Here is a 15,112-nt window from a genome sequence, read left to right on the forward strand (position 1 = left end):
AGGATGCTGTGGCGTGGGTTTACTTCCACAGTAGAGGCATTGTGAATGCCAATGGGGTAACCATCACTGCAATGCAGGCTTAAGTGACAGTCTTTGGACTAGATAAGAAACGAAACACCTGTGCTTCATTCAGAGACGCTAAGGTGTGTCTGGAGATGTAAAAGAGAGTTGAGATTTTTAATTTCAGCGAGGTCTTATTACTGTTGTTATTGTTGTTGTTGTTGCAAAGTCATAAATAATAAAGATAAGGGATCTCAATTGTGGAAAGTTATTTTATGAGTTGTTTGATTCAAAATGATTAGCAATTTAATTTTTTTTTTAGAAACAAATACGAATCTAAAGAGAGAGAGAGAGAGAGAGAGAGAGAGAGAGAGAGAGAGAGAGTTAAATGGAATTTACATCTTTCCAGACAGCTTGGCATGTCAGGTATAAAACTCTGGCAATTTCCTCCCAAGCATCGGATAATTTGGGCTTATGGAGGCAACCTGTACAGTTGAGAAGTATTGTATTGCTTCTGAGTGTTTCTTCGGCTGTGACATCAGTAAGTTAAAGAGACTTTCTAAAAGATTAAGCCATAGAAAAAGAGCCTGGTGTAGCGTTTGCTTTCTGACACAATATTCTTAGTAAGGGCCATTGACAGTACATGGCTGTGTGTATCCACTTCCTGTGTGTTAGGTAGCTTTAACCCAGTAAGCCTTTGATAAGAGTTATGGCTTATGTGTATCCATATCTGAAGAGTATTCCATGTTTGCCTTTACGGAATGTTAGTACCACTCTTATATAACTCTAGTAAAACGTTCTACCTATAATTCTAGTAGAAAGTGCATCACATTATCATATTTTATCATATTGTCAAAAGACGTTTAAACTCCCCCAAAGCTAAGAAACTGCCATTTAGTAGACGTCACTTTGCTTACATCATCACATGAAACCCACTTAGAATGGAATCCTTTTAAAAATCAGGTATCGCCTAAAAACCAAACCAAACCAAACCACATATTCATTATACGCCTACTAAGTGCTAGGCTCCTTGTTGGTGGGCGACCATCATGAAGACTTATGCAAATGACCTTAGTTGTTGTCTTTTAGGATACGTTAAAGAGGCCCAGTACCAGTCATGTTCATTGTAGACTAATAACTGCAGAGGTTATATGACTCTTAAAAATCCAGTGATTGCAGTTACATCATAAATAATATAATCACATCTCCCATGGTAGCATACCATGCAACACAGAAGCAAAACCAGCCATATGTCACTGTAATTATTGTTGAGTTTCTTTGTTATCAGCATGTTTAACAACGAGACAAAAACATGAATTTTTTTTTCTATAGTGCCTAGAATCTGGTTAATAGATTGATTTGGCAAAGAAAACAAGCCAAAATGAAATATATGAGACTGGTATGTTAAGACCGTTTATTCATTGTTTCCCTCCACAACAAGGAACAGTAGTGTCCAAGAATGTGAGAAGGAGGTGTCCCACTCAGGGAAGGCCTGTGAGCTGGAATGGCTAAGGTAGACTCTAGCTTGAATAAGGACAGATGACTCACTGAGCAAAACCAAAGACTCCATGAAATGAACAGGAGTATACATCACACATGTCGTCGAGTGACCAAATGACTGAACAGTGTTGCCTTTCAAAGTGACAATGCATGTATCCATTTTGGATACATTTGGATACACGTCTTTGGCATGTTGCTGGCTCTGTTAACTGCTTCATAGAAATGAAGGGAGTCGAGGTCCTTTCCCTAGTGCCCTTTAGTGAAGCGTGCCTGTGAAGGAGCATGCTCTCTGTCAGCGCATCAAATACAACGTGTCCCACCTCTCTATCTCAGTAGCTCATTAATAGAAGCAAGAGAAAGACCCGACTATGAAATCAATAATAATGAGAACATTTGAAAGCTAGTGGAATAGCTACCATATAATTGTGTGTTATCAGTAAAAGTAGCTTTGGTGCTATTCATTTTTTAGCTTAATAATATGCAATTATTTTTAAGAAGACATAATTCTCAAATTGAAGTTCTAGCTAGTTAAGCTGTGTTTATCTGGCAAACCTTCTCTCTGAACTTGAATTCTTTTGTTTCTCTTTCTTTTGTTTTGTTTGTTTGTTTGCTTGCTTGCTTGCTTGCTTGCTTGCTTTCTTCTTTCTTTTTGACAGGGTATGTAGCCTTGGCTAGCTGGCACTCACTATATAGACCAGGCTTTCCTCAATTTACAGAGATCTGCTGGCTTTTCCCTCCCATGTGCTGGGAGTACAGATGTGTGCAACCACACCTGGCAATTTCTTTCTTAGAAAAAAAAATTGCGTAAATTACATCTTACTCATCTATTTCATGTGTGTGGCATGCTAGGCCTGCAGAGGTGAGGGGGCAATGTTCACGAGTTGGTTTTCCCCTGCCACATGGGTTCTGGTGGCCCACCTGACAGCAGGTGCCTTCACCTGTATCTCTCTAGCCCTCTTAACTTGACCCCTTTCATTGTGGAAAGAAGAGAAATGAATCTGTGGCTAGTGTCTTTCTTTCTTCACCCTGTTAGCAAATATGTTAGAGCTCTGATTATGTGTCTGTGACAACTGCAACATTGCTGTGCTGGGGCAATGACATAGAGGCACGATTTATTTAATAGCAGTTCATGTTATTCAATATTTGTGGAATAACAGACGTATCCCAGAATGAACCTTATCTAGAAAGGGCTGCCCTTCATGGTTCTGGACTGTAGAGCCTTCCAGATCCCGCACACATTGTGGCCACAGTCTGTCTGTTTCCCAAAAGTCACCGCAATTATCAGAGAGGCTTTTCTTGGTATGAGATCGAAGTAACTCTCAATTTCTCTTCTATGTTTTGAGTTGATCTTTCTGAAATCCTTTATTACAAAGCAATGTTGTGATTTTAGGGATGATGGGGAGCTTTCAGCTTTATGACTTATTTTCCATAAGAAGAAAAAAAAAGATTTAGTTGAACCCAGAACTTGTTCAGATTTTAAAAGGAAGTGAGAAATTCAGCTAGCATTTGCAGTTGTGTTTTTGTAGATTCTGCAGCTTGTCCAGTGAATTTCCACATGGGAAAGGATGTTGTTTGTTTTGTTTTGTTTTCAAACAGGGTTTCTCTATGTATGCCTGGCTGTCCTAGAACTTGATCTGTAACCCAGGCTTGCCTCAAAATCACAGAGGGCTGGGATTAAAGGCATGCGCGACCACCGCTTGACATTAAAGTCTAAGTAACACAAATACAATCAACTTATTTTTTTTCCCTTTTTCATATATCATCATTTTCATTGTAAACTGTGTAAACATTTAATAATTGTACTACTGTTTCTATTCAAGGAATATGTAATTCTTAGGAATCTATATTTTATGAGGTAAATCTATACATGTTTTACTATCAAAGATATGAGGAACCATTAACTATATGCAGCTTAGTATCACTACTAACTCTGAAGGGTGCACAGTGTCTTCACTCAACGCGTAAAGCTGACAATCTCCTGTGTGCTGTTCTTTCTGATCCACCCCTTTGCATAGTCCCTACATATTTACCTTCGAGTACAAAGGTAACCAAACATGACTTGCAAGGCCTGAACAAATGTCAAAGTATGTGCCATATCCTGTAATAAAAAATAATTGACCAGTTATTTTAAGTCATTTTTCAACTTAAGTATTTTATAGTCATGTACAGAGAAAAGCAAATGCTGACATTTTGGGAAGTGAATATCCTGTCAAGCAAAATAGAGGAAACTTTCATGTCACTGACTGGGAAGCAATTTCTTTGCAATTTGGTACCAATAACAGTGATGCTAAGCTTGGAGAATGGCCCCGTGGGTAAAGCCTGTTGACTTGAGTTTGATTCCTAGAGCGTACATGGAGGTAGGAGAGAATAGTCTTCTATAAGTTGTCTGCTACATACATGTACATGCACATACATACACACACACTAAAAAAAATATTTTTTTTAATTTTAAAACATTCTACTAACCTCTTTTAAATTAGTTATTTTTCTCAGCCATAAATGAAGAGTGGTAAGACCCTTGCTCCATATTCCTTGCGAGCTGTCACCACACATCATAATTAACTTGATCTAGTGTTCAGAGTCAGCATATGTCAACATCAAACTTTTACTGAGCAATTCTTATTTTCATGTTGTTCGCGTTAGACAAATGCTCAATTGTTTATTTCAGTTTACCTAGCAGTGGCCCAGAATTTTTCTTAACTGTGCCTTAACTCTTACAGAGCATTTCTTCTAAAATCCTGGAGAGATTTTCCTGACACGTTGCTGAAGGGGATGCAAGTCTTGCCTCCCCTGTGCCGCTGTGGCCATACCTGTGTTTATGTGTAGGGAGAGGACTTAAGATCAATGGAACCAAAGGTCACCCCCAGGTCATTTAGCATGGAGGAGCACAGAGTTTAAAACAGGGAGGAATCACTGCCCAGTCCAACCCATTCCCTCGCCCTTAGGGAGGCATGGTCTGTTCCTGCTTCCTCCTTAAGATGCTGTCAAATCTAGATCAAATTGGCTTCCAGTGACACAAGAGAGCATTTTAAGCAGAGTCTGTATAAAACAGGAATCTGAACTGGACACTTGAAGGCCAGTATGGTGCTGGCCTTGAACATTCTCTGCCTTAGAGCTCGCTCACTCTTATTACCTGTGTTTCTATTATAGGCACTGTCAGAGATCGCCCCTCCAGTATCTGAGATTTGTTTGTTCTCTGTCCGGCAATTTGCCGTTCTCCTCACTCGATGATGTCAAACTATTAAATGTAATCAATGGAAACCTCGGGAAATTGCTAGAATCCCACTCCAGAGGGGGTGGACAAGCCCTAGACAATTAGTCTATTTTGAATGAAAATTACTTGCATTGTGGTACTACCCCCACTCTGATTATTATTGAGCAATGTACTTGGAAGCCAAATATCTATTCATAAGTTTGTAAAAAAAAAAAAAAAAAAACAACAAAAAATAGTGTGTTGTTTTGCTGTTCGTCCTGTGTACAAATTCCAGTGAGCTTCTTCGTCAATCCATTTTCAGTGGGGAAAAAAAAAAAAGTTTTCAAAAGTAGTTCTTTAGCCTAACAGATAGACTCAGAATTTCTCCCTTTAATTTTGGGGCCTGTGCATCAATATGAAGAGACATAATCAATACGGAGAGACAGACAGCCGTTCTCACATTTCATTCAGTTGAGACCTGAGGTCTGGCCTGGGGCTCCCAGTCCAGGAAACAGCAATCTGAGTCAACTTCCTCAACCCCTGTTTTCATATTGTCCAGTGTGACGCTTCCTCCTTATACCAAAATAGAAGTGGTTGTTTGTAGAGGGTGCTTAGAGACATGCTATGGGTCACAGTGTATTAGGATAATTGACTAAAAACAATTTTTTTTCAATACTTCCAGAAGGAAGAGACCGAGAGCATAGGGAAAAAAAAAAAAAACAGAGTGAGTTTCCTCTTAAATAAGATGTCCTCTCTCCGTGTTCAGAAGTATTGTTTGTGTTAGCTTTCGTAATTCCACTTAGCATTTGAGAGACCCGATGGCGTGTCTCAGTGTCGAAGTTACTCACACTTGTGTAGCCTGAGGAGAGGAGATTTGAACTTCTATGGGCGTCTACCCTACAGTTTCCACCAAGATCAAACAGGCCCGTCTGTGTCTTCTGCTCCCACTAGCTGGTGTCCAACTATCTTATCCTATAGTAGGTTAGCTCAGGCTGGTCAATTTGTACGAGGAATGGCATCTCGGACCTCTGGCTTAGTGAACTGCATAGCCATTGAGATCAGTTAGTTATGTAACTGGCATGCTCATGGGATGCTTCTCCACATCACAGTGAAAGTGGGTGGGAGGGTGGAATGGTGAGTCCAGCCGGAGGAAGTACACAGGATCCGGGGACCCGGCTTTCACATTGATTCCTCATGATCTGTCTGTCTCTCAGATAACACGCCATCCACAATGGGAAAGGAGGAATCTCTTTCTCCAGAGGAGGAAGGATAAGGCCCAATGGTCAAAGTCAAATATTTATGGAACAAATCTGATTCAAAACCAATATTTTTTTCACTGCTTACCTTAGCAATCAGTATGGAGTACTTAAAAATCGATATGACTATGAGCTATCTTGTCCAGCCATGAAGAAAATAAACATTTGGTCATGCCGTAAGCTATTTAAAAGTCTACACATGAGCCCAAACCATAAAAGAATCAAGTTGAAGATTACATAGGAACTTACATCTAGGAAGTCATGGTAGAAATTCAATTCCATAGTCTCTGCTAATATTGTTAATATTTGATTTATTTGTATAGTAAAAGCTACTTCCAAAATAAATTCGCATATCTAGTAGCCTATATTAACTTCTAATTATTATTCCATGAGGCATTTTCATGCCACTGAAATAATTGTGTGGCTCTTACTTTATATTTTATTTTTTTACATTCTTTTATTTATTGTGTGTGCATGCATATATGTCTGTGTGCCCTACACAGTGTGAATTTGGAGATCAGAGAACAACATGCAGAAGTCAATTTTCACCAACATGTGGGTAACCAGGGATCAAACCGAGGAAGTCAGGTTTGGTGGGAAGACCCCTTATGTGCTGCACCATCTTATCAGCGTTTACCCAAGAGTTATGAATACCGTATTTATTTATTTTAAATAGATTAACTTTTAACTATTTAACTATTAAGATAGCTTTTAACTATTTATTTAAGCTAAATACATTCTCTTAAATAATGAGATAGTAACTAAATAAGCATTTTAATGAGAGAAAAACATTAAAATTGTTTCTTTTTATTATAGCCTTGTGTTTAAGTGTGTGTGTGTGTGTGTGTGTGTGTGTGTGTGTGTGTTGGGGGGGGTTGCACATGAGTGCTCACAGTAGCCATAGATTTCCAATGGCTATGGAAGTGTAGTTACAGACAATGTTGAGCCACCTGAAGTAGGTACTAGGAATCGAATTCAGGTTCTCAGGAAGAGCAGTATATGCTTTTTGAACAATCTCTCTATCCCCCAAGAAAACATTTTTAATGTAGACCTCTTCATTGAGAGTATTAGTATTAGTATTAGTATTGGTTTGTTGAGACAGGGTTTCTCTGTGCAGCCCTGGCTTTCCTGGAACTCACTTTGTAGAGTAGGATGGCCTCAAACTCAGAGATCCATCTACCTCTGCCTCCCAAATGCTAGAATTAAAGGTATGCACCACCAGGCTCACCTCTTCATTGCTGTTTAGAGCACATAAAATATTTTACATTCTAAATACCTCAGTATCAAGACAGAAATAGATGTAGACAGTAGTTTATCAGAGTTCACTATTTGATTGCAAAACTGTCTTAGTCTTCCACTCATCCCAGCAAATGAGAAAGGACAGAAAGAGGGAGAGAGGTAAGGGGCAGGATAAAGAGAGAGGGAGAGGGAGGGAGAATGAGAGAGACTGACTGCTCATGTCTGTGTGCCTGGGAGTCTCTGTACCTAGCTCATTATTTTGGTAATTAGATCTTTAATAAAATTGTATGTCATCACACCCAATAGGATTTTTTGTCACTGCACTTTAATTTGGATATTAAACATTAACCCCTAATTACAAGCCCTCAGAGCTTATTCAAATTTTTCATAATACAGCAGTCCATGTATAAGCATTTCCTACTTAAAGATCCACATCAACTTAGCTCATGAGTTCAATCTCTCGGTTATAGTGACTCCTACTGGAGAGCGAATGATACAAATGCACTGCCTTCTCTAACATCCTTTCTCAGTGGTTCAGAGCAGCTTAGACAACCTCCTCCTGCCACCGTGCAAGATCTGCTCTTCTTCTAATTTTACATACAGAAGCATACTTTTGAATGTTACGGAATCATCAGAAATCAACGTTAAAAATCTCCTGGTACAGGTATACTTCTCAGACTAATGATCTACAATTTCTAGAGAAATTGTGAGTAGGTACCTGCTTGGCTTTGGAATTTTATGCTTTTTTATCTTTTCTTTTCTTTTCTTGTTAGTAAGCTTCCAGACCATAAGTCCTTTCAGGATGGTGGTTATTTTCTTGCACAGAGGAAGCGGGGAGAGGAGAAAGTGTTCTCTCACATGCAGCTGATCTGCTGGGGGAGCTGTCTTCTCTCCTTGAAGTTCTGGAAGGAGCCAGTGTTTGACAAAAAGCATGCAGCTAGCACTCACACCTGGGCTGTCTGGCTTGGCCAAGATCCCTCTGCTGTAGAGCAGCAATGGTGCCATTCCTATACCCATAGTCCCACCCTCCAGTGGAAGCCTTCCGGGTGTCATACGTTGGTTCGTATAGTCTGGTTCTGTTGCTTTGGTCTCTTTTTGGTTTATAAAATGTTATCTAAGGCTTTTCAGTTTTCGTTCCCTGTCTTGGAAGTGAGATGGAAATGCCTCTAACAAGGTTCCTGTTGTGAGAGTTAAAGAAGCGAAGGTCCCTGCTCTTTAAGCTGCTTATCCTTGCAGATGTATTGAGTATTGTCTTCTCACCAAGAGAATTAATGGGATAACTATTTGCCAAATGTGGGGATTTTATGTATAGTCTTGCTTATTTTTTTTTGTTTTGTTTTGCTGTCAATCTCTGGATTGATATATACCCCCATCTCTTAATTCATGACATTTACCTAATTCAACTGTGCTACGGAAAAAGCAACCAGCATTGTAGAAGTAAACAATACACTACGTATAAACTTTAACCTGATTAGTGACTTAAACAAGAACAATAAGTTGTCATGTTCCACCAAGTTATGTGATAGGGGCATGGCATCCTTTCCATGAGACCATCATGCATCCATCCATCCATCCATCCATCCATCCATCCATCTGTCCATTAATTGCTTAGCTCATATTCAAAACCACCCCACTTTATTTGATTAGACATGTATTTGTGTAGTAGGTTTATTTAGACAATAGTGTTATATAAGTTTGCACTTATTTTTCTTGGGGAAAATGGTAGAATCTCCTCTAATATGATCTGAGGTTGGGAGTGTTTTTTCTTCCTTCCTTCCTTCCTTCCTTCCTTCCTTCCTTCCTTCCTTCCTTCCTTCCTTCCTTCCTTCCTGTAACAATTTATTGTCTAAGTCTTTAAAATATACAGAATTGCTACTACTTGAATTGAAGCAGTAATCATTAGTCATAATTTTCATTATGTTCAAGAGTCTGCTTGCATCTCTTGGCAGCATGGTCATGTCTCTGTCAGGTAGAATGTTTACCTGTCTCTGAGTGCTCCATCATTTCTAAGATGGAGCTTAACTGGAAGCTGGGAATCACCTAAAAGGTGTCTGTGGAGTGGTTGAATGAGCATATTAACCAAGGGTCTGCTTTCAAGAACTGTAGGGTTTGGCTAGTTACTGGTTCAGTTATGTAATCCATTCACCCCCACAAGATCTTACTGAATATCTCTCTACCTTTCTGGGACTATTACACCATTGCCTTGGGAGTGTATGCGCAAAGAATCCCCAGTTTTCTGTGACATGGTACATGTAATGTTGCAAGCACCAAATGGGCTTCACTTCAAATATCTAGGAACTCTTGGGGGAAAAAAAATAACAAATTGTCAACTAGATGCTAGAAGAAATAAATGGTATTGACATCTTTTAGTAATCAGTTTTATTATTTAATAAATATTGATGGCAAGTTTCACCATCTACTGCGTTCCCAATGATGCTTGCTAGTTAAGTACCAGAGAGAGAGAGAGAGAGAGAGAAAGCTGGGCCTCTGTTTAGCCTGGCTGTCATTTCAGTGATGAAAGGGGCCTCAATGCTAAGGTCCTATTTGTTAAGTATACACTGATGCAAACCAGTCGAAGGCCTTACAAACTGTCTGCTTAAGAGCCAGACTTCTTTTTAAATTATCACAAAACACGTGGATTCTTGCATACAGCTCCAGTCTGTGCTCGCCCCCTCCCCACACACTTCACACTCAAGACTTATCACGAATGATATTTCTGTCACCAAGACATCTTCAGAGTCTGAGATTGAAGAACTGTCTCAGTTGACAAGGCACTGACTTGAGTTCTTGTTGAGTGACATGTACTTCAAGGGCAGCAAAGTAAAACCCACACACCACTGGATGACAGTGCATCTTGCCTCCCTGGGCATCATTCACAAAGAACCCTTCAAAGTTGTACATCTTTATTTACCAATACAAATGTGCACTTTTGAAATGTTAGAATCTTTTTTTTTTTTTTTTTGGCATCTGCTAATGAATCCTAAAAGCGTAATGTTCTAGTCCTACTTGAACTATTTTTCTTCCACATGCCAAGTCGAAAGACCTTAAAGTCTCTTTCACCTTATCAAATTAAAGTATGTAGTGGTATCCTTTCTTAAAGAAATCATATCTTTACCTTTAAAACTATGCATTATAGTCCATTGAAGTAAGAGTTTATATATAATTGATGGAGAGGCCTTTACATCTTTGCAAAACGTGCAAGAAAATAGATTTAATGAAGATGAAAAGAGGTAATTGTTTATGGAAATAGTCCAGAGCTCCTAGCAGTCACACCCAGAACAGTAGGTAAGATCTAGAGGCAGTCCACTAAATGAGGGGTTTCTCTGACAACAACGCAGGGACAATAGCGACAATCCCACCCCCACTTCTCTCTCCAAATTCCAGCATCCAAGTTCCGGTTTTCCCACTGTGTCCTGTGGCAGTGGGCAACCTGGCTTTGGGTGTTAACACTGAGGGCGGTTTAAAAGGGTACAAATGGAATCCTGTCAGATTGACAACTAACTGTTCTAATGAGGAAAAAATCCTCAAAGCATGAAATTTGAATGAAATGTGTGATTATAATTCAAGTACTGTTTACACAAACCTCTGGGGACCTTCCGAATAAATGCAGAGCAAGTGAGTTAGACAAACCTCTGGGCCCTGTGGTGTGTGTGTGTGTGTGTGTGTGTGTGTGTGTGTGTTTGTGTGTTAGTGTGGGGGAAACTTTCCACCCTGAGCTAAGCCTCTACTCTTCAGTCCACGCCAGCCCTCCGTTGTCTATTAATACTGGATGTGTTTTGTTACCGCGTTGAGTCGTAAGGAAATAGGTGCTTTGCATTATTAAAGTTGATTCTGAAGAGTAGATGTGTGCTCAGTGGCATTTGCCTCGGCATATGCAAATGATTTAGTTTCATTTGGGATCAATTCCCAGAGGCCCTCCTTTCCTGTGGTGCTCTGAATTTGGCAAGCTCAAGTCAGCCCATCTTCCCCCACCCCCCTTCTTTCCTTTCCTTTTTTTTTTTAAACTCTCCTTTTGTTAGTTGATATATTTTTCAAAGGACAACAAAAATATCCACCACCACCCCCCCGCTTGGTAGAAACCTTGCAATTCTATTGTTCAGTGACGATCAATAAAGGTGAAGGGAGGTTTTCGGTTTCCTAAAGTTTAGTAAAATTTAAGTTTACCAAAAAAAAAAAAAAAAGTGCATGGAACGCTTGTTAAAATATTTATGCAGAAATCAGGCTCCTGGGGCGAGTCAAAACTCTGGGAGGAAAAAAAAAAATCGTGGTCTCTAAGGTACCTTTTTAGGAATTGACAGCTGTGAGCTATTGGTAGATTCGGACTTAACCAATAAACTTGCCTTAGAACCCAGCAAACCAGCTTAAGTCGCAGCTGGGTTCTCCATTGCCCTGACACTCCAGACTGCAGAGTGTAGTGTGTGTGGCTTTGGGGTGCTCAGCCCTAAGGAAGGGACGCCTGGCTTCATGGCATTTAGCTAGCTCGCTTTTGTCCACGCAGCCGGCTGCGGCTTGGCGAGGTGAAGTTCACCGTCCGGCGGCCACCCCTCTGCCCCGGGTCTGAGAGCCTGGGGCTGGCAGAGCCCTGGGCCGGCCGCTCGGTTACTCTGTTTCATTCCGCAACCCGGTTTTGTAGGTTGTTGACCAAGCAGCCAGAAAACACTGCCCCCTCTCTCTGTTTGAGCGAGGTCAGAGACGTGGTGGGTTTTTTTCCCTTCCTCCACTACGCCCCCCCGCCCCCCCCCCTTTCTCCGAATCGAGTTCTCAGGCAGCTGCGTACAATGCTGGGAGCTAGCCAGCAGCAGAGACAGATGGCAGAGTTATTAGATGTGCATCGTACGATTCCCTTCCTGCCACTCGCTTTTTAATCAAATTAAAACAAAAAAGAAAGAGAGGGAGAGAGAGAGAGGGGGAGTCAATTAACCGCATTTGTATTCTGCTCAATAATGGACCCTGTTCCACTTTTACCCTAAGGCAGTTGAGTGGAAATTTTAGAGAAGAAAAGGGGTGCCTAAAACAAAAAAACAAAAAACAAAAAACAAAAAAAAAAAGAGGGAGAGAAAGAGAGAGACACACAGAGGGACAGAGAGAGACACAGAGAGAGAGAGAGACAGACAGAGAGAGAGAGAGAGAGCGCAGAAGTGAAGCCTGCAGGAATTTGTAAGAATCGGCATTATTCGAGGAACTGAACTGATAAAAAACCCTCGGAAAAGTTGCAGCGATCTCGAGTGCTCGGCTGCGGCGCTGCACAGGCCGGGCCGCCATCCAGCCTGCGCGAACTTGAGCGTCTGACAGCAGCGCCGGGGCCTCCCCCGCCCGCCAGGAATGGTCTCTTCCTGCTTTGCATATTCACCACGCTTGGCCCGGCCATATGGGAAAATGCAACTGAAGGAATTGTTGTGAAAAAAGGGACAGCGAGTTTGAAATAAAAGTTGTTAGAGTGGTACTGAGGAGAAAAAAGAATCCGAGGCCATGTACTGCGCATACACCATCCCGGGCATGGGCGGCAACTCTTTGATGTACTACTATAATGGGAAAGCGGTAAGCGAACTCGGGCTGCGAGGGGCATTGGGGACAAGTTTTATGGTCACAGGGATGAGCCTTCTAGGCGAGGAGCATTGTTTGCTAAGTCGTGCAGGACTGTCGCACCTTTCTCGGTACCATGAAATATTTAATATCTGCGAGTCCTAGGATGTTTCTCTTGCCTCCTTCTTCTTGCTTTTTGCCTTTCCCCCAGTAGAGACCCAGCAAAGCTTTACAAAGCCCCTGAAAGTAGATCCCAGAGAGAAAGTTTGCAGTCAGGTGAACTTAGGGGGTTGTACGATTTAAAATAATACTAATTTTTAAAAAAGGACTTTTGGCAAAATTCTTTTTGCTCTCAAATGATTGGAAAGAGGAGCAGATTATGAAGAGAACTGAGAAAACCCAAGTTAGCCTGAGAGAAAACTGGGGGTAAGTTTCACTCCGGGTTGAGGTTTTGTGCTGTCTAAAGGCTTACTAAGTTGGAAACCATGGGGAGTGGACAACGGATAAGAGATTAAAATAGACCAAAAACTTAAAACGGACATATCTGATGGAGTAGATTATATAAGCTTGTTTTTTAAACCAAAAAAGGAAGGGGGGGGGATAAGAATCTATCCGTGCATGTAACAATATTACAAGTTATTTGTGCTGTGTGGCGTTTTCCTCAATTTCTCTTCTTCTAACAGAAAGGCTTTATTGAAGTGGGGGGAAAGTGTCTGCTATCTGTGTATAACCCCAGCAGAAGGTTTTTACTTGCCATCTGGAGGTTTACTTTATTTTATTTTATTTTTTTCTTCGCCTGGGCCATCCCTCTGAAGGAAAAGGATTTCAATATTTTGTAAATCGGTATGTGGTGCTCTCAGGAAGAGTTGGGCAACGGAGGAGTAAAATTTCACCTTAAAATAGCCAAAAACGGAGATGGCCGTGAAAAGCAGCCCTTTATGAACTGCTCTCATGTAGTATTTTGAACTTACATTTGGGTTGATCTTAATCAGAGTGTGATACTTGGGCCAAACGAAACCAATGAGAGCGAATTAAATGTGTGTGTGTGTGCTGATATATGCATGTAAGCCTATATATACATATACACACACACATATACGTAAATATGCGCAGATGTCTGCATATTGCTTATTTCTGGTGGGCTACAGTGGTATGTATACATATACAAGAGCTTTCGAGTGTAGCTTAAGGAGTTTAACAGTCATCCAGGTCTATGAACTATTCCTTTTATTTTGAAGTATCAGTAAATCATCACGAGTTAATATTAATTATCCCTTTAGAATCCCCCTTTAAAGAATATTGCATGTAATCAGAATAGCAGTTAAGTGTGGTAAATAAACTTGGTGTTGAAGTAAAAGGCTTATGTTCTAAATTGGTCAGTGTTTAAATCTGTGACTTTAAATACTGGGCTTAGAGAACTCAGTTTTTTTTTTAAAGAGAATTGTATCTGAATTGCAATTGTTAAAGGTTCCTACCTATTTAAGACTTTTGCCTGTGGCCTCTTAGACATTCCCCACAATATATATCATAATATTTCTATTGATTTTTAAAGCCCCTTTTGGGTAACTTCACAAATCCTGTTAATGTGATCAGCAAACATGTCTGTGAAATAGTAAGGTACAGCCCAGGGATCTGTCGCCCTGTACAGTAAAGAATTATATATTATATAGTGTATGCATATGCATGAAAAGATTATATGTTATGTTAGACATTACAACAAATATATGTTGTGGGTTTTAACCTTAAAGATTACCAATAATGAATTTTATAGGCTGATTATTAGCTTCACATCTTAAAGAGTTGCGTTGTCAAGTTTTTACTTAAGACTCGGGCATTTGGATTTCCTTGTGGCCTGAAGGAATTTTTTTAAGATATGTGTTCCATCCCTACAGCTTGCTAGTTGCCTCTACCATAAGAAAATGCTGCCTATGACATCATATCACTAATATGCCCTCGCAGTTGCCAAATATTTTGGTTGTTAGATTTTTTTTTTTGAAAGGATGGTACTCATAAAATCAAGATCACTCTGTCACAGGAAATGTATTTATAGGAACTGTTTTAAGACGTTTATTAAAAACAAATCTGGTGATGTGTATCTCTATTGATTCAAACACTAGAAAGAGGCAACTTGTACATACATTATATTTAGGGAAAATAGCCATGTGGAGCCTCAGCAGAAACCGTGGAAACCACGGATGGTCACCAGTGCTTAGATTTAACTTGGTGACATAGCCAGCAAAGTCCACTTGTGTGTGGTCCACAGAAGGCCCAGTTCTAGACCATTTTCCAAGACACCCTCGTGCATCCCCCAGGGAAAGGGATTTTTGTTTATTCTACAGTGTGCATTGTACTGCCTCTACTTCTGCATTCAGCTGCGTTTGGTTTGATGCCAGACATATTG

The 15,112-nt window shown here is 40.3% G+C and overlaps 1 protein-coding gene across 26 annotated transcripts in view; it reads left to right on the forward strand.

Annotated features, from left to right (window-relative positions):
* Positions 1–15,112, forward strand: part of Tcf4 (transcription factor 4) — a 343,670-nt gene that overhangs the window by 237,704 nt on the left and 90,854 nt on the right. The window contains exon 1 of one of the 26 annotated variants that reach the window (XM_085833442.1): positions 12,042–12,726. The exons of 21 other annotated variants lie outside the window; for them this stretch is intronic. In XM_085833442.1, the coding sequence (XP_085689568.1) occupies positions 12,658–12,726 (69 nt within the window). In that variant the 5' untranslated portion in view covers positions 12,042–12,657. Of the gene's footprint in view, positions 1–12,041; positions 12,727–12,752; positions 13,138–15,112 lie in introns of those variants that run through there. 4 more of the 26 variants (XM_085833444.1, XM_085833441.1, XM_085833443.1 and 1 more) reach the window with 4 other exon arrangements.

The sequence above is a fragment of the Mus caroli genome, unplaced genomic scaffold (assembly GCF_978045245.1).
Source record: "Mus caroli unplaced genomic scaffold, Mus_caroli_1 scaffold_19, whole genome shotgun sequence".
Taxonomy (NCBI): domain Eukaryota; kingdom Metazoa; phylum Chordata; class Mammalia; order Rodentia; family Muridae; genus Mus; species Mus caroli.